This window comes from Metopolophium dirhodum, chromosome 3 (genome assembly GCF_019925205.1).
Source record: "Metopolophium dirhodum isolate CAU chromosome 3, ASM1992520v1, whole genome shotgun sequence".
NCBI classification, from domain to species: domain Eukaryota; kingdom Metazoa; phylum Arthropoda; class Insecta; order Hemiptera; family Aphididae; genus Metopolophium; species Metopolophium dirhodum.
Window position 1 is genome coordinate 28,811,789 of NC_083562.1, and position 19,762 is coordinate 28,831,550.

At 32.6% G+C, this 19,762-nt stretch overlaps 1 protein-coding gene across 4 annotated transcripts in view; it reads left to right on the top strand.

Moving 5' to 3' along the window:
* The first annotated feature begins 458 nt into the window (after positions 1 to 458).
* Positions 459 to 19,762, top strand: part of LOC132941155 (uncharacterized) — a 31,752-nt gene continuing 12,448 nt past the window's right edge. For 2 of the 4 annotated variants that reach the window (XR_009664137.1, XM_061009094.1), the window contains exons 1-3: positions 459 to 1,368; positions 11,579 to 12,109; positions 19,458 to 19,622. Coding sequence is in view for 2 of the 4 variants with exons in the window: in XM_061009094.1 (XP_060865077.1) it covers positions 11,749 to 12,109; positions 19,458 to 19,622 (526 nt within the window). In the remaining 2 variants the exon portion in view is untranslated. The remainder of the gene's footprint in view (positions 1,369 to 11,578; positions 12,110 to 19,457; positions 19,623 to 19,762) is intronic. The other 2 variants (XR_009664136.1, XM_061009093.1) reach the window with 2 other exon arrangements.

Sequence of the window (19,762 nt, forward strand, 5' to 3'; positions counted from 1 at the left end):
CCTTTATGAAGTTCTTGTGATGTACAGTGCTATACTTTAGTGGTGCATTCGATTTATAACTACTTAAAATGTTCCATGAGTGGGTAAAAATATATAAATGTCAGGTAGAAGTGAAAAATTGAGAATTTATTATAGTACAATGCCTTGCAATTTGAATGGTCGATTAGGATATACATTATTACACAGGACGTTTAACACAAAATGTTAACGATTAAAGAAAAAACTAAGATTTTATATTATATCAAAATTTTAATTATTACTTGAACAAGAAAAAAATTTAAAATTCTCTTTTGAAATGCAAAATGCGGATTGAAAATATAAAATACATTCTTCATTTCCTAAAACACGTTTTTTTTATGTCAATCGACTTAAACAACTATAATTTTCAGTACTTGCGGCTGCGTAATCGATTGCATGACTGGACTGTTCACATTTGAAACTAGGTTTTTTTCGACATGAATATCTTTTTGGGCTAGATAAAATAAAATGTTTCCGACTGATTTCTCGTGATGTTTTCGTTGTCATGATTACTTATTAACCAAAGCATAATATATTTTATGATTCGCAGTTTTTACTTGTAGAGGAAAGATATAGAGTATCGTGCTATGGTTTTTTGTTTTTTTTTTCTATTATTGTGATAAACTTGTGGTAAACATGTTATAGACGATGTCCAATGAGCGAAAAAGCTGTATAAGACGTTTTCGGTGGAAAAACGCACAGTACGTTGTGGCTCGCACGTACATTTCATAATAGTACCTCTAATACTTCGTAATAACTATAATTATTATTATTATTATTTTCATTATATAATACACGGCAACGATGACGGCAACGACTCGGCGCCCGCGATCGGGTTGGCGAACTCGAAATGGATTAAAATTTAAAATTAAACGCGCCGCGAGAAGACGGACGGCCACGTACGCGTGGTTTATTTATAAACGCCTGTCTGCCGGACGGGAGAGAACGACAAAACGCGACGCGCGCAGGCCCGACGACGGATTCACGGCGGCGACTTGCAGCGGACCGCCGACGTCCGTACAGCCGCTGCAGCACCGCATCAGTTTGTCTTTCGTGTTTGGAGCACTATTGCGGATAAAACGGATTACGAAATAGCATTCGCCGCGTGCGCGCGTAAACTCATAACCACGGTATAGTATCTATACGCGCGGTATCACCGGTGGCGAAACCGCGGTTACTGCATTCGATTACAGCGCTTCGGCGAAGACTTAATCCTCCATCTCGCCGCCGCCGCCGTCGATACGACGTCGTCATATTATCGTTTTTGATTTTAAATATTTTAATGTCGATTATTTCACATACACCGCGGATGTCGTTGCTGTGACGAGGACGAAGAGCTGCTTCCCGCAGGTAACGGCCACCGATCTAATGATTTACGATTAAAGTCTCCTAATAATATTATACGGTTGGGTCCAGTGTAATACGGGGTTTTCCGATTTAAATACCCACTGGATTTCATGAAATCCTTTATAATATTTAGATTCATCCGTTTGCAGCTGTTTTCCGTTATACTTTCTGATCACCTTCCCACCCAAAAGTAAAAACAATTTTGATATAATATTATGAAATGAAGTACGTTTGCTGTTTTAAATTTAAAATCGACATATCGTTTCGATTGTAAAATATTACATCGATTATCGCACGCTGCGCGTCACTATCGATGCAGTAACGCAGACGAGAAGCTGACTCGCGCACACTTGTTCGCTGCAGTTAACGACTAATGACCGCTGTAATAAGATTAAGGTTTCCAAATCATAATATTATGGTGGAGTGAAGGGTCCACAATATGGGGTTTTACAGGTGAAAAGCCCCCCGACATTTCATGAAACCATTTATTTATATAATATATAGTCGTTTGCTGTTTTCCATTGTTTATTAATTAATAAACTATCTCCACTTAAATATACGAGAAAAATCATGTTTATCAGCAATGTCTCTTGATACGAACTACTCGATTTATCGAAGAGAGATAGGTATTCAAACTAAAACAAGAAATGAAACGGGATTGTTTTTATGTCAAACATCATATTATTTTGTATTCTCGTCATCACAATGTTCGATGATAATGTACTCATAATAATATTAGTGTTTAATGTACTTTAATGGGAGATAAAAAAAAAGTTTGGTTCGTTTTGGATTCAAATCAACCTCAACATCAGGGTTCAAAACAACACTAATTAAAAAAAAATACGTTTCAAGAACATTAAGTCCCGCGAGTTGTATATAACTATACATTATATAAGTAATAAATAATATTTGTTTGAAAACGCACGACCGTGAAATTTTAAGTCAGGTATAGATTTAGGTACCCTCCATCAGTCTATTTTGCGGGGGCGTGAGTACGTTTCGATCGCGCGCGACGCTCCGGCAATTGTTGCGCGCTTGTTTTTGTATTTTTTTGAGAGAGAAAATAATAACCAACAATTTTCCAATTAATTATGATTTGGCCTTTTATACGTATATATAATAATATAATATATATTGCACAAAGTGTACACGATATACTGCTGGTACAAGTACGGCTCGATAAACGGTTCACGCTTCCGATTTTTGCTTGATTGATCGTCCATGTGTTTTTTTTAATATTTTTAACAACGATATAAATCGAGTCCAACGCGTTCGCAACCCGTGTACATGATCTGAGGGTAATTTATCAGTTTCCATAGTTGTTAATATTTTTTATGTACCTATTATCACACACGTATTTAATAGCTTATTAAGCAGAATGTATTATAAAAATATTATGTATAACGTACGTATGTATATTTGTACGTACTATAGATTGGTACGTTATTGGTTATAATAAAATTAGTACTTATTGTGTGCACAATATGGTAATCCGGTTGACTGCATCTACCTTAGTTCTGCAAGTTGATATTATTTTGTGGTTTTGAATAAAAATAATATATTCATAATACTTAGAAAACTTAGTTTTACAAAAATAAATCAAATTTGTACCTATTTTATTTCGTTTGGGAGCAAAATATTTTTCTAAAAATGTTCCACAAATCTTAACTTTAAATGCTTATTAATACAATGAAACAATTTACATATTATTTAACATTAATGTAGGTAGGTACATCAAAGTTTATAGAAAAATATTTTGCTTTCTACACAGAAACCTGTGAATACTGCTGCAGAATATAGTTCACTGACTACTCAGTACAGTATTTCACCGCGGCCGTCGCAAATCATATTCCAAGACGTGTTCATTGTACCTACCTATCTTTAAATAAACTTGATGGGTACTTTTGTCATAACGCCTTAATAACAATAAATAATAATACTTATAACACATAAATACTAATAATACAATTATTATTGTACTGTTCAACTGACAACACAAGACCTATGTATCTATGTGACGCATAGGCGCAATTCGGACAATTGATTTGGGGGGGGGGGGGGGGGGGGGGCTAAATTTATAAAATCAATACAGACCCACATAATTTTTTTATTAGGTGGATTTAAGAATGAATATATTTAAAAACGTAGGGTGGCTTAAATAAAACTAGGAGGGGCAAAGCCCCCCTAGACCCCCCCAAAAATTGCGCCTATGTTGCGACGGTTTATAGCACGTATGATTTGCTGACGAGACGTTCATTCAATAATACACGCGCGGAGAGCAATCACGTTATAATTTGCCGGTGTCTTTATACTATATTCTTTTCCTACACGGCGTTGTGAACCCGGCAAGGCCAACGTGTGATTTCTCTGATGAAAAACACTTGACCTCAACCTGAAAACGGTTTTGCCAAATAATTTTCGTCTATGCGTCGGAAAAATTATATTATTGCGCGATGTTTTTGCCAAAAAATAAAAAAAAAACTAAAAACCGTCCTTGCCCCCGCCCCATGCTGACGGTGGTCTCATTTTTAAGTGCTCCATACTTATTCCATCTGTATTTACGTATAAGCACCTATATAACAGTATGCTCTTGCAACGGCCTACACGGCGAGGGTGTGTAGCGTGGTTTTCTTTAAAACAATTTGACGTCGTATTAAGTAAAGTCATAAGACGAGTATTTTATAAAAGTGTTTGCCCAGCGATACCTGAACAACTCGGGGTATAAGAAAAAAAACCATAATACTGTATTGTATATTCAATCATGCTGGTATAAACAATAATAGACAGTCAGTAAATATTTAAAAATAAGCCAAATATAATTTAATGTATGCACTATTGTATAAAGTAAATGGAAAACTCGATCAAACTAAAATTCGTTTTACAAAGTATAGAGGAAAATACGTGAATTCATTCAATTCGCAGATCTGGTTAAAATACTAACATATGTATATTGTATATATTATAATTAAATCCTAAAAACTATAAACAAATTTACCACCCCTGAATCGTTGTTTACACCAAAATTTAATAAATAAATATATAATACAAAATACACATAGATTATAAAATGCAAACGTCTATGATTTAATGCTGCTAAAACATCGAAAATTATTTTGTTTTTTTTTGGCGTTGCTTATTTTTAAATGTATAACCAATCTCACCAGTCATATGAATGTTTTTAGGCGAAATGGTAATTGTCAGTTGGCACTAGTTAGAGTTTTAAATTCTAAATGCATTTAGAACGTATAGTGAATAGTGATTGTATATATATTATTTTTAAAGCCTCTTCCATTAGCTTTTTCGTTTACTCAAATAACTATGTACTACACTTATATAATTTGATCTACTCATCTAATTTTACGAATCACTGAGTATTGTATTTTCAGAAAATAATTTTAAAATTAAAATTCCTTACATATAGGTACTACAAACTACTCTTAACTCAATACCTATATAATAATATAAAATAAACCTTACAACCCGATCCCCCAATCAAATAAAAACATTGTTAACTTCCTAATGGAAATAAAATTGTATAACATATATAGTTAATGCTTGAATTAAAATTTTTTTGTTTTTAATTAACCCACGACAACTTAGACCATTGGGTGGTTTTTACCATGTGGGAGGGTACTGTAGGTTTTAAACACGTTTACACAGTTTGACAGATTTTTTAGTGGGCACCCGTAGGTATCTGCCATACCCGGGTGAGAGATGGTGACACTTCTCTCCGGACATCGTGACTTGCCCGAAGAAAAATGCCACCCACGGCCGAGGTTTTGAACCGGCGTCGGTGCACGTCGCAACCGACGCCTAAATCCGCTCGGCCACTCCGTGCCCTCAATTCAAATTTAAACCATATGTAAATCAAATATATATTAATAATTAATGGCCTAGTAGCTGATGTTTTTATGTTCAATAAAAAAAATATATATATATACGTAATATATAATATTCCTAAACGAGTATCTAGTACTAAAAATGATCTAACTACCGTGATAACAAGTATAACACGTCAAACGAATAATAATAATATACGCATTATAATACTAATTATATCACGAACAAATCTAATTAAAAGCAATTTATCATTATTATTTTTTTATCACACGTGATATGTCCACGCGTATTATTCTTTCAATTTCTCAGCCAATAAAATTACCTATATGTTTAACTTCTCGATGATAAATTCAGACGAATAATATACGTTTGTATACATATACCTAATATATATAATCTGTTTTTATAAAATATTAGCGTCTTTAAATTTAATGATAGGGTGATGAAATAATACCAACGCGCTTAGAGATTCGTTTTATTTTTAATAAAAGGTTTTATGATGAAACTATATTATACGACAAAGAAAAGTCAACTGCTGGTGCTTCAATGTCGGGATTTCTAAATAATATTTTGTTGACAACGCACATAGTGAGCACCAAATATTTTCAATCCCACACAGTTTCTTCACACATAAAAATAGTTTTCAAAATTCTTTTCGTTTTCTGTATTGAAAAAAAATAACCAAGTGTTGTCGAACAAAGTACAATATTTACACGCAGTTGTAGCCGTCACTGTCGATAATAATATTAAGTATTGAGTATAAAATATGCTAAATGTTCGACTAAGCGAATTTCAACCATATCGATATTATTGGTTATATTTAATAACAAACTGTACTAAATTTTGCATTGGTTAAAATAAAAAAACACGAAAACAAAATATTATTCGTGTGGTCATGGCGCGGTTGTGACAGAAAACCATCGTAAACGTGCTCCGATCGCCAATAATACGCGTAAACAGAGTTATTAATATTACAGAAAAACGTTCGAACAATTAAAAAAAAAATTAGAAAAAAATTACTAGAGTAATTCAAATGCAAAACTATGACGTAAACTTAACATTTTTATGACGACTTACAAAAAACGCAACAACATAAAAAATATATTGCGTATTATTCGTGACGAACGGCCAACATAGGAGATTTAACGAGATGATTATTGCTGCAACTACATTCAAAAATCGACAAAAATAAATAAAATACATTAAATTGGTAAAACTTAGGTTTGACGTACGCGGACCATACATACAGTAGATATATAGCTGATGTTTCGCATAATAATTTATATAAGTCGGTCGACAGATGCCAAACAAACGTACATGTACCGTCCGTCATCTTAAATGATAATATTAAACGGTACACGGTCAAAATGTTGGCTTGAAAAACTAGTATAATATACCTAACTGCAAAACAATATTAGTAGGTGGGCTGATATTTATATTATTTTATTGGTATGTGTTTATTCATAAAAGTCCTTTTAAAAATGTGATCAGTATCATCACTAAAAATCACCTCATATTGATACACATAGGTAATCTATTTTTTATTTTCTATATTTTTTCATATTTAAAAATATATAAACACGAACGTTTCATGTGTTATATAACATATATATATTATATATATATCAATGAAAGTAGTGTTAAATGCTTGATTCTACGTCAAATTACGTTCTTATAGTTACAATTTCATGTAACCAGTGATTTTTTCTTTAACGTAAAATATTTAAAAATGCTGTAGATGTAATTTAAATTAAAAGTAATAGTAGCAAAAAAAATATTTAGGTAAATTTAATCTTTTTTTAAATTTGTTTTAACGTTAGGTATAAGATGTTTATCTTTCTGTTAGTATGGAATTTATTGGTAGTTTATATATTTTATTGAATATTTTAACACAAATAATTGCAAATTAAATATTTTACTATTTTATACATCATACCCCTAAGTATTCGTTTTTAGGTTTTTGAGCATAATTATTAATTATGTTTAGAACATCGCATACCCCAGCTGTGTGTCCAACCGTTGGTCCGTTAATTATCAGTACATAATAGTTACGATTATTGATATTAATTTTTCCATTTTAATATAAGTATTCACAAAAAACTAGAAATACACTTCACTAGAGTCTTATTCATTTAAATATTTTAATACTATAGTCTACAGTTGAACGAATAAATAGTTTAATAACGGTTCTATTCAAAATAAATGTAAAATAGCCAGTATAAAAAATATTAAAATATGACTAGGTAATTAAAATAGACCCATACTAGCCAATATTAAAAATTAGACACGAAAAGATAAAGGTTGTTAAATATGGAGTATGGAATTTTATTGTAGTTTATTATTTCGTTGTATTATAAAATACACTTAGAAACGCTCGCAGTGAACTTGTTTACATATGACATAATATCGTCCTATATCATTATAATATATTAGTGTTTTATTATATTACCCATATCATAATTAATAGAGTTTTCGTCAATCGCATAATAAATCTGACTGTGTAATCACAATATGGCGGTCCAAAAAATTAACAAAACGCAGCTGAACATAAAAAAAATATAATATGTTATAACTAAAGAAACGAGTAAACGACAATATGGGATCAAACGTTTGCAAACATAATAATAGGTAGACTGTTAACGTTTTTCATCACTTAACCGAAATCAATATTTATGATTCATGATTCTCTTTTGAATTATCGTTTATTCAAATCAATCCTATTTCACGAGCTTCGATCGCTAATTTAATTTAATATTGTAAACACACTGCAGCAGTCTAACATAATAATAATAAAATATATGTTTTTTTCTTTCTATAATATCATTAATACTTATTTGTTAATATGCACTCTCATTTTCTCTCTCTATAAATCTAGTTTTTAAGTCTTGACGTTTTATTGCTTTTTTTTTGGAATTTATTATCCGTCAAAGCGAACATCGTATATACACTATGCACGATAATTGATCGCAATACGTCACGTAACAATATTTTTCAGTGGTCCATATATATATTTTACGACGTCTTTAAACGGCTGTTAGACGAATTCGAAACATCAATTATTTATATCCCCGGCAACGATACCGTTTCTATTTTCAAACATATTGGCTATTTCACTCTCCGCAAAACCACCTACTTACATAATATTTAGCCCATAAACAACGATTATATTATCTACCTATGATAATACCATTTTTTTATATTTTATAAACTTGAGCCCCGGTAATGAAAAAAATAAACGTAATAAAAATATTTACGCCTGACATGCATATGGAATAAAAACTCAATAACTATGTCGAATTGATCAAATTGCATAATAATATATAAATATTATACTATAACATAATAGTGTTGAGATATTTGGATATATTGTTTTATAGTGGCGAGCATCGAATCGAGATCCAAAAATGTAAATCTACGAGTTACGACAACTGAGCGAATACGTATTATGTGAATGTGTGTGTGTGTGTGTGGTAGTGGTGGTGGTGGTGGTGGTGATGAAGTGTTAACTATTATTTTAAAATTAATATCGCTCAATAAATTTGCATAACATATAATGACATATCGTACATTTTAAAGTTTCCCTTATTATTATAAGTGATAACGATAATATCTAACTACCTATTATATCTTCTGTATACATAAATGAAAATGTCCTGACTACGTCAGTCAACGTAGAGCCAAGACTATGATAATTAGAGACTTGGAAATTTCATGGTATCTTCGTACCAAAAGTATGGGCTAACACAGGGATTCCGTTTTGGTGAACTGAAATCGAATATGCTTTTGTATAAATATTATATGTTTGCCATTGGTTAAAGTAAACGAAATAAAAAGTAAAAATTAAAAAAATATTGGATTAAAATTGAATAGAACAATAAACAAATAGTGGGTATTTAGTAAAATTGCTCGTAGGTATTCATAAATTGTGAAAAGTAAATATTTTCAAAAAGTATTGATTATACCTAAATGTGTATTACTGTTTACAAATACTATGTTTCAATAAACATAAAATCAATAATTTATGAAAATATTCACTTGCCGCAATTTATGAATGTGGGTCAAACTTTATTAGAAAATTTAAAAATTAATGTTGGTTCAAATACTACTAATACACTTACTGATACTATGATAGTTTTATTATAATTTAATAAAACACAGTAATTGTAAACAGTGGTATTGTCAACTCTTAAAATCATAAACTATTATGAACACAATAAATATTAATATGATTATTTTTATGATTTGCAACTTCTTAATTCTGGACAATACCTATATTGGTTATGTAAATACATAAACACAGACTACTAATCTAAAAAATATTATATTAACCCTCAACAAGAATCGGTATCAAGTTTTTTGTGCTTATATCAAAAATATATCAAGAATTATTAAGAATTGGCAAATCATATAAGAGTAATCATTAATAAAGAATTATAATTGAAGGGCTCACTGCAAGTCTGCAGCAACCAGGCAACTCTACTTTTGACAATTGTTCAGGAGAAGTAAGAATGGATTTAGCCAATAGAAAATTAAAAAAAATAATGTAATTTAATAACAAACAATGATATTGAGTAGTACACACATATTTTTGTCATATTATAATCATATCTCAATATATGTCTTTTCTAGTATATATTTTATGTCTTGAAGTTTGAAAGATGTGGACTAGACACGAGTCTTGCTCATAAAATGTAAATGTATATTTAAGTATTTACTTAATATTAAGAAAAAAAATAATAATGACTTAAAACCAGTAACCAGCATAAGTGATGTACAACACGAATAATATTGAATTATTGAATAATGCTTTGAACTGGTTTTAACAACATGGAGTATAATAATACTGTTCATGTTTATTATTTTGGCATGGACTTCCATGACTTTTTGATCAGAAAATATATAGAAAATATATAATACCAATATTATATTAGCTGCAAAAACCAGGAACTACCTTGTTTGGACCATAAAATATTAAACTACAAAAAAATAGGTAAGTCCATTTGCACGTTATCTCCGTAAACAGCAATTGGACATACCTTGTTTTTGAACAGCATTAACCATTAAGATATTATGGCGCATTCGAAACAATAAAAAAATGATTTTCAAGAAAAGTGGACTAGTCTTGCTGTTGCATTTGCGTTGTAGTTATTGTTCTAGCTGTTATATTCATGCGAGTTTGTATCATATATTTCAACTGAAGCAAAACAGAAAACGATAGAAATATATAGATTATTTTTAACACGGGCAAGGTCGGGTAATACGGCTAGTATTATATAAATAAAGAGTACACCCTAACAAACTATAACTATAATATGTTGGAATAATTTATTTTAGAGCATTAATTATTTATTGTCCGTAGTTACTGTAAGTAAATAGTTACAAACGATTGAATTAGGATTTTACAACAATTCTATTAAAAAAAAAAAAAAAAAAATACACTATAATATCTATAAATTATTAATATAATAATATATTAATGTTCTCAAATTCCTTAGGGATACAGAACTTCTTAATACAATTTAGTAATGTATTCATATAATATTACAAATTTAGAATGCATACACCTATAATGTATTTCTATTAATTTTATATGTCTCTTTTTTTTATCCCTCTCTATTATTTTAGTTATAAGGTTCTACCTAATGTAACAATAATGTTAAATATATTGTAGCCAATGGCCTAAGTCACCGGGGCAGTTATTATCAATAAAAAAATAATAAATAAATAAATATACAAATTAACGTTTCCTTATTTGTCCTCCATAGACTCAAAATCAACTGGACCATTTTCAATAAAAATAATGTCAATAGATAGTCGGCTAATTCAGATATTCTTATAGTGTGGTAAATATTTAAAATCCACAGTTTTTGACCACATATCATTTGGGATCCCGGACAATTAGTAAGGTATACTATAGTATTAGAATATAAGCCATCGGTAACAGCTATTATAATATAAAAGGCAAATTGTATGGCTGAGTCTTAAAAAGTAACCAACAAATACCCGACCGATTTTGACTGTAGAAGGAAGAAAAGGAATGTTTAGATAATAGATTTTACAACTATTTTAGGGTGGCTATTGATCGCTATTAATAATATTAAAATTTACCAATCTTTTTGCGATTGGTTGTAGGTAAGTAAACTACGTTACTTATCACCGTCCTTTTCTGGTGGATTTCCCATCTCTGATTCAGTTATCTCCGGGAAAATCATTGAATAAAACTAAAATCATTATGTAAATCAAACAGCTGCAAATATGCTCCTCAAACACGTTAGCGCGCGGCGGCATACATATTATTATTATTATTATTATTATTATTATTCAGTAGGTATGTCGATGTAGTTCAACCTGAATATTATATTGTCTTTCGCAGAAAACTGCCATCTTACGCGCAAAAACGAGGAGGCTTTCTGATGACTAGGAGGCTTGCTGATGACTAGGAGGACTTCTGACGACGAGGAGGACTGCTGACGACGACGAAGGCTGTTGACGACGAGAAGGGCTGCTGAGACGGCGACGAGAGGGCTGCAGCTGACGACAAAGATGGCGGCCGAGGAAAACGGCCTGCTGTACAACAAGGCCCGGTCGGCGTCCATATGCGCGTTCGGTTTCCCACCTGGCAGCACCGAATACCTGTTGGCCTGTGCCAAGGCGGCCGCGTCCACGCCTCCGCCTCACAGGCACGTAGGCGGCGCGGCCGCCATAGCGGCCGCCGAGGACAACAAGCGACGTCGACCGGCCGTTCGGTCGCAGAGCGCCCGGACCAGCGGTGGCCGGTCGATCCGGAAAAAGGCACTGGTGGCCGCGGCCGTGGGAGCCCAGCACGGTCAACATCTCAGCGACAGCAGGTCGAGCGTCCGTAGTGGTTACAGCGACCCAAGGCTCCATGAGTCTTCGCCCCAAGGTAATGATAAGATGTAATATTATTATAAAGACTTAACGACCTTTTTATTGACGTACACGGTGCACTACACTCTGCCTATAATTTCCTACGAGTTCCTGGGCCACAACTAACATTCAGTGTTCTTTTCAAAATGCCAATTTACAATATTTGGCTATCGAACCAATATAGTTACCTACTACTGTACTAGTGAACATTCTGAAATTAAAAAAATATATTAAAAAATTATATCAAGGGTTCAACGTAACCGCATTTTACTATGGTGTTTCCATCATAACATGTATAAATGAACGTTCAACACTTCCAATTTTCAAACGAGAACCAACCCTTTTTTTCTGTAAATGATTTAGTGGATATTTCTTTTGAAATTGTTGATTTACCTATAGTTCAAAAGTCAAGTAAGTAGTTTCTCAGTTATTGAAATAATTATACTAGGTGAGCAAAATATGCTTTAAAAATCACAACAAATATAGGTAAGTATTTAGGTAGGTAAACTGTATGTATTTACATATATTGTTATTACGATTATTTACAAATTATATTATTATATTTCGACCATATTTACAAATCATAAACGTTGATACATTAATATTAGTAACCAAAACGTTTTAATCACAGCACCCATATTATCCAAACCCATTACCACGGACTTACTATCCTCACTTCTTACAGTACACAAAATTAAATAACTCAAAATCTACTTAGATTTACATACGTTAACATTTTCAAAAAAATTATCGGATAAATAATTTATAGTAGGAAGGTTGAAGGATAGTTATAATTTAAAACAAAAATTCGTATATGCACAGTAAGGTCCTTAAGTAGTATACACAAGAATTTTAAAATATTATGTTCTTTAAGTATAATATTTAAAAATGTTAAAAATCAGATTTTGAATAACTGCATTATTAAAGGGAAAAGGGGTTAGTATGCTTACAAGCATGATGAATCACCCTGTATTTTAACATAACACACGCCTGCATGATACAATAGTCGTAAAAACTCTGCGAGGTTATATTATAACTACCTACTGTTGGGCCGTCATCGCGTGTTTATAAAATATAATATAATATAATACACGTGTGTACAATAATATGCGTCGTAGAAATAGAATATCGGCCGAGAGACTTTGGCAGAGTCTGCGAAATCGGTAGGTGGAAAAGCGATTTTATTCATACTTATATTATGATAATGCCCCGTGCGGGTCGTAAAATATTATACTTCCGCTCACGAGAATAATCCGCCGAACTCGCTACTATTAAACACACATAGAAGAGTGTAATATAATATATATAATGTTATACGACCAGTAGCGAAAAACTATCAGCAGCACATGAGTAGAAGAAGTCGTGCATATTTCATTGGTTTGATGCGCATTATCCCCGTCGGTAGCATGAAAACCGTCAGCAGGAAAAGTATGATAATATGTCAAAGAAAATACGCGTTTGTCAAATCCCCGTTTTGTTTGTGAAAACGCCTGTTGCTCCGGCACGTTTAAGTACTCAAATTTACACGGACTTCGGTGGAAAGTCAGTTCTTTATCGAAACCATCCGATAAGCGCCAGTGGAGTTTTTTACTCCATTCTCCACCAACACACCCTATCCTCGTTGACGTTTAAGATTGTTTTGCAGTCCAACAGACGATAAAAACGTTCGCATATAATTTACTCGCCGTGCTAGCAGTCGTCGTTGTTTTAATTTCGTATGCATTCGTCCAAAAACACGTAAAAAGACGTTAAGGAAAGTCACTCCACACATGCGAATTCCGGTTTTCGGATATGCGTTATTTTTTTTTTTTCATTTTCTCTCATAGATTCGGACGATTACGCTCGACGGGTTTTTGGCACGCAAAAACCCGGTTTTTATTTCTCCGCAATGACTGAGTTTTTAATTTTTTCTCGAGCGACAATATTATAGTAGGTAAGACGTTTTATAGCCCCACGTCAGTCGTACAACTAGTATAATATATTTATTAAATATAACACTGCAGGCTGCAGCTACGTGTATATTATATGCGAGACGTAAACATCGGGTTCATAAAAATCGTTATTATCTTTGTAGCGACGCCAATACGAAGACTGCTATATAATACGCATAATACATTATAATGTAATGCGTGTAAGAGTTATAGTTACGATGTAAGCGAATATAATATGTTAGTATAATAATTATTTTATTTTTAAACTTTTGGTTTTTTTTTTATAATTTGACGATTTTAAATTGTTGCATATAAACGTGCAAACACAACGTTTTGGCATTTTGCGAAAAGTTTCAGAGACAACAGTATATGAATGATATTATTACCACGTATGACCCAAAACAAATTATCGTTCGTCTTGCAAAGTACAATTCGGTCTACGATGTATGAATTATCTACAACTTCTAATTCATCCGAACGATTTCTGACAATGTTATATGATTGTAATCTGCATACCAGTGCCGGATCTAAGTCTCGAAAGATCGGGGTGTAACAACTAATACTGGAAACCCCTTAAAAAATTGATATTTATAAGTCATCTGATACCTACATTAATTATATTTTTTTTTAGTATTTCATACAAGTGAAAATGGATTTAAAAAATAAAACATTTCAAATAGTTAGATACCTTTGGGTCATGTCAGGTAGGGATACAACTGTGTCAATAGCAGTTTAAAATTGACGGGTGTGGGTAATTTCTCGAGTTACTTTTCTTCTTGACCATTATTCAATATTCCTAATATTTTATCACTTTACAAAGTTAGAAAAACCAGGTCCCTAACTTGAGGGCCCGGTGCATCGCACCCCCTCCCCCCCAATTTCTGGCACTGAGCTGCACACAGTTTATTGAAGCACATGATGCTTCTGTAGACGTTGCTATTTAAAAATCAAACGATAACAGTGGCTTAATACTAACAATACCCAAGATGAGAAAAAATAAAATGTTAAAATTATATTATGCGAGTATCTTAAATTTTCCAAAAGAGACTTTCGAAATCAGTTAACTGCAGTGCCGTCGGTGCCGGGTTTTCCAATTTTCAGCAATTCTATAAAATGTTCTATGAAATATTTTATATTTTAGTTGCTACCTTAATTATATATACTTTTCCACTAATCAACTGCTCGATACATATTTAGAGGGGGAGGGGGGATTAATGCGGAATATTATTTCAACAAAAATGACTTCATGGGAAAAACTTTCACGTCTCGCCCAATTGATGTAATGATATATCGAATTATGATAATTTTTTTTTTATTTAAAAGATAAAAATATTTTTCAGGCCCGAATTTGTATTTTACTTTAAATGGAGGTAGAAAAATGCGTTTGAAAAATAACAAAAACGGTGCATTATTCAAATATATATTTTAAACTTCTATAATTATAATTTGGAAAATCGGGCTTTGATCCGACCTGAAAAATGTTTTATCTTTTTAAATAAAAAAAAAAATTTTAAACTCTGACTGTTTTACAGGACGTAAGAGTTTTTCTCTAAGACATGTTTTTTTTATTAAAAACGCACTGACTTCGACGTCCTTAAACTACAGTTTTAAAATACGATCCCAACGTAATAGTGATGTTTTTTTTTTATTTATAAAATCTCAATAATATGTCTCTTTATCTTAGGTATTATAAGCTCATACAAAGTAACACGCTTCATAATTATTTCTACTACAATATTCTGAAAAGTTGTTAAATACCAGTCTTGTAAAGTAGGTGCTTGAGAAAAAACTGAAGAATTTATTGTAAATGTATTCAAATACTTTTTAAGTACCTACTCAAATATGGATTTTAAATACTTTCTCAAAGTATCAATATTTAAAATCAAATACTAATTTTTAATTTTTTTTTTCTTTCATATTTTAATCTTAATCAAGTATAATAAAAAAAAAAATAAAGAGTGTAGAATATAATATTTGTGATAATAATTAATAATATTATATTATAATGGTATATAATATATATTATACTCAACGGAAATTCAAATAAATAGACTAAGAAAACAAATTAGCAATTTATAGTTACACCAAAATAAATTATGTTGTAGAATGCTCTATAAAATTACGTAAAGCATGGAAATGCTAAAAAAAAATCAATCCGGTTGATATATAAGGTTAGGTTAGGATAAAAGAAAATGTTTATAAAAAACGTAAAACTATTTTAAAGTATCTATAAATACATTTAAAAGCTTACTTTTATTTCCGAGTAGGTATCAAATACGTTTTATAAATACTCTTAAAAATAAGGGTAGTTGAATTCTTTTAAAAAGTATCTTTTACAAGACTGTTAAATACAATATCATAATAATAATATTTTCTGGACAAAAAATCAGACATCATTCGAGTGCTTTGCAGAACGCATTCCTAAAAAGAGCTTATATAAAATCTCTAAATAAAACGAGGTCTTTAAAAAAAAAAAAATAAGCTTTATTCCTCGAAAATCGCGCATGGGGTCGTGATATACACGCATAGTAGTTGATGTTTATGACAGTACACTGCCATTGTGCTTCCATAAAACTTGAGTCCTGTCTTTTACGTATATAGTCTATAAATACAAAGAACACTGTCTTACATAAATTATATAACATTCGCGTCGCAGTCGTTTCTCAAGACGCAACATTATTACACACATACACGTATACCTACCTACGCATCGCTGAGGTCGAACACCCAAAATCATTCAAAATAAGTTCAATTTAGTTGTAATTTGGTATATGTTTCAAACTATTTCGACCCACGTCCAGTAAGCGGCTCCGATGTGGAGGGACAACACATATACAATAATATTACATCGACATGTATTTTTTTATCAGGTTTTGTGTTTTTACTATTTTTTACTTATTCTAGTATATGTTTTGAAGTATTTGTTTTAACTGTTGCCCGTGTTTAATACCTAAATCTTATTTTTTACTTAATTTTTATCGAAGTTGTTGTTCAAGTTTTAAAAATATTTTTTAATTTACATAGGTGGCAAAAAACTGCTAAATACTTTTTTGAATGAAATAGGTAGTTATTTTAGGGGTATCCCCACAAACAACGTGATCTATTACTCTGTCGGTCTAAACTTAAAAACCCTAATCATATGACAAATAAAAACTGTTCATTAAACTAATATAATATTTGATATTTATACATCAACGTGTGTATAAAAAAATATCCATCATCGGCTGCATCCGATTACGGATGAAAAAAAAATAGGTTTAAATAATTACTAAATTTCTATTTATTTTAGAAAATTAATGAAGTCAAATGAATGGTCCGTCCTGTATATACGTTGTACATAATATTATTATACAACGCGCGCAGCAATTAACAGAAACACGGCCGCCCGCAGTAGGAGTGGTGATTTACAATGGGAACGTGCCAAAATCGTCGACAACGATTGTTGTTTTTTCGTCGCTGCCGAGCCAAATACGAACGACCGCGCTACTGATGTACCTCTATATACGACAGCTGCGTGTTGTGTATATCATCAGAACCTACGCGATATTATAGATCGTACACTTATCAGAGGGCGGAAACGGAAGCCAAAAGCGGTGGTTCCATGGGCGGAGACGGGGGTAAACTAGGCCCCGCCAAATATATTACACTTTGCAACTCCCCCCCCCCACTCACCCCCTTAAACATTTTGTCGGGTTTTAATAAGACTATATTATCTTTCGGATTTATTTCAGGCAGTTTCCTGATGGCCAAGTCTTTTTTTGAATGTCGATGATTAAAATATGAATTATAACTTATTTTTTGTCACGCCTGCGCGGATTATTGCATAGATCCCTACGACACCTTTGTCGTGATCGATGAACGTAGAGGCGTGACAAAAAATAGTATGTGTAGCTCGTGCGGGAAAGAAATTTCAGTCTTGGGCGAAATGCGGCCCTCGCCCGCACCGCAACTGAAATAGCTCACTCCCGCCCTTGCCACACAATATACTATTTTGTCACGTCTGCATCGAAAGTTTAGTTTTTGATGACGGTTGAAGCGCTGGAAAGTGACCTTCTTCCGTCTAACTGGTGATTAAGTGGAAATCCCAAAAATTGCCGGGTGGTAAAGTGGAAATCCTCAAAAGTGCCGGGCGGTAAAATGGAAATCCCCAAATGTACTAAGCGCACATATCACGCGTATCCCTGCACAACCATGCACTAAAATCTATACCACGGCCCTTACAAAACATAAACTTTTGGTTAGGCAAGGTTTTTAGATTATAGACTATAATCCATTAACCTTGATTTTACGGTACGCATGAAATAAATAAAACCAAATCGTTTCTTTCATGAAATACTGTCTCCGTAGAATAGTCTGGTTATTCCATAGATCATATACAATACTTTTGACGTGATCGATGCACGCAAAGGTGTGACAAAAAAATAGTATGTGTGGCTCGTGCGGAAAGGCAATTTCAATGTTGGGCGACTGAAATAGCTCACTTCTCGCCCTTGTCACACAAAAACTATGAAAGTGTCAACAATATTATGACTATTTCCTTTTTCCTCTTCAATTTTCCGAGATGTTTGGTCAGAACGTCATCACATATACTTGTAACTCAGAACAAAACAATGTAAATAAAAATTGAAATAACTGTGGAAAGTAAAGTCTGAGTATTATAATAACATTATGTTTTCTGAGGATGGAAATCTTTGGAATTGTATTGACTACAAATTACAATTTTGTTCAAGTTTCATCAGAATAATCGACCTCTAGCTTTGTTCTAACGTTTCCACACGTGTTCACACTAATATTTTCACCATCGTCATTACATTATTACATTAATTTCAAAGACGAACAAAATACCGATCCGTATCAAATATTTCAATATGAATTCGATGTTTTGATGAATAAAAATAAAAATAATAATAATAGAGCGTGTAGACATGAAAATAGATGCTGTATGGTTTGGCAACGACACGTTTTTACAACGCTTTTGAAACGGATTTCCGGACGTCCCTTCAATCGCAGCAATCTCTGTACACACACAAACATCTACATTTTACATTTGTTATAATAAATAATATGTGAAGACGCGTATAGCATGTGTGTAAAATGTGTCCGTCTCGCTCCGTCTGCCGTCTCTCGCGGAAAGACCGAATCGTGTACATATATATATAATATGCGATAATTCGAGCCGTGGTATATGCGTACACGACTCGCAGCCCATCGCCCATTGACAAAGGATCGTCGGTTCATGGATTTATATATAGAAGCGTGTCTGGAGTGGCCCTTTGGCAAAGCGCCTCGCCATTGATCCGTTGCAGACTAGGGTTTTATTATTTATCATTCATATTTTTATATACACACATGCGAGTGCGCGTGCGTGAGTGCGTTATATTTCTCTTCAGTGAGTATATAAATCGTTTTATAAATAAAGTTCCCCTTTTGCAGACGGAATGGCGTTCAAACGGAAACCTTCTTCCAGGAAAGTCAACTCGAACCACAGGAAATCCGGAGCGTTCTTAGACGTGCCGCCGGGCGAAAACAAAAAGCTCACGGAACCCGAAGATCCCGAAAACTCGTACAGGCTTAGGTCGTTTAGTTTTACGTCAAAAGGTGAGTTGAACACACCACGCAGTATATGAAAAAGTGTACTGCACTGTTTACATATTAACAAGAAAACTATATGGGAAATTATTATAGTGTTAATGAACCAATTGTGGCTAAAAGAAAAACTGTATCGAATTAATTTTTTT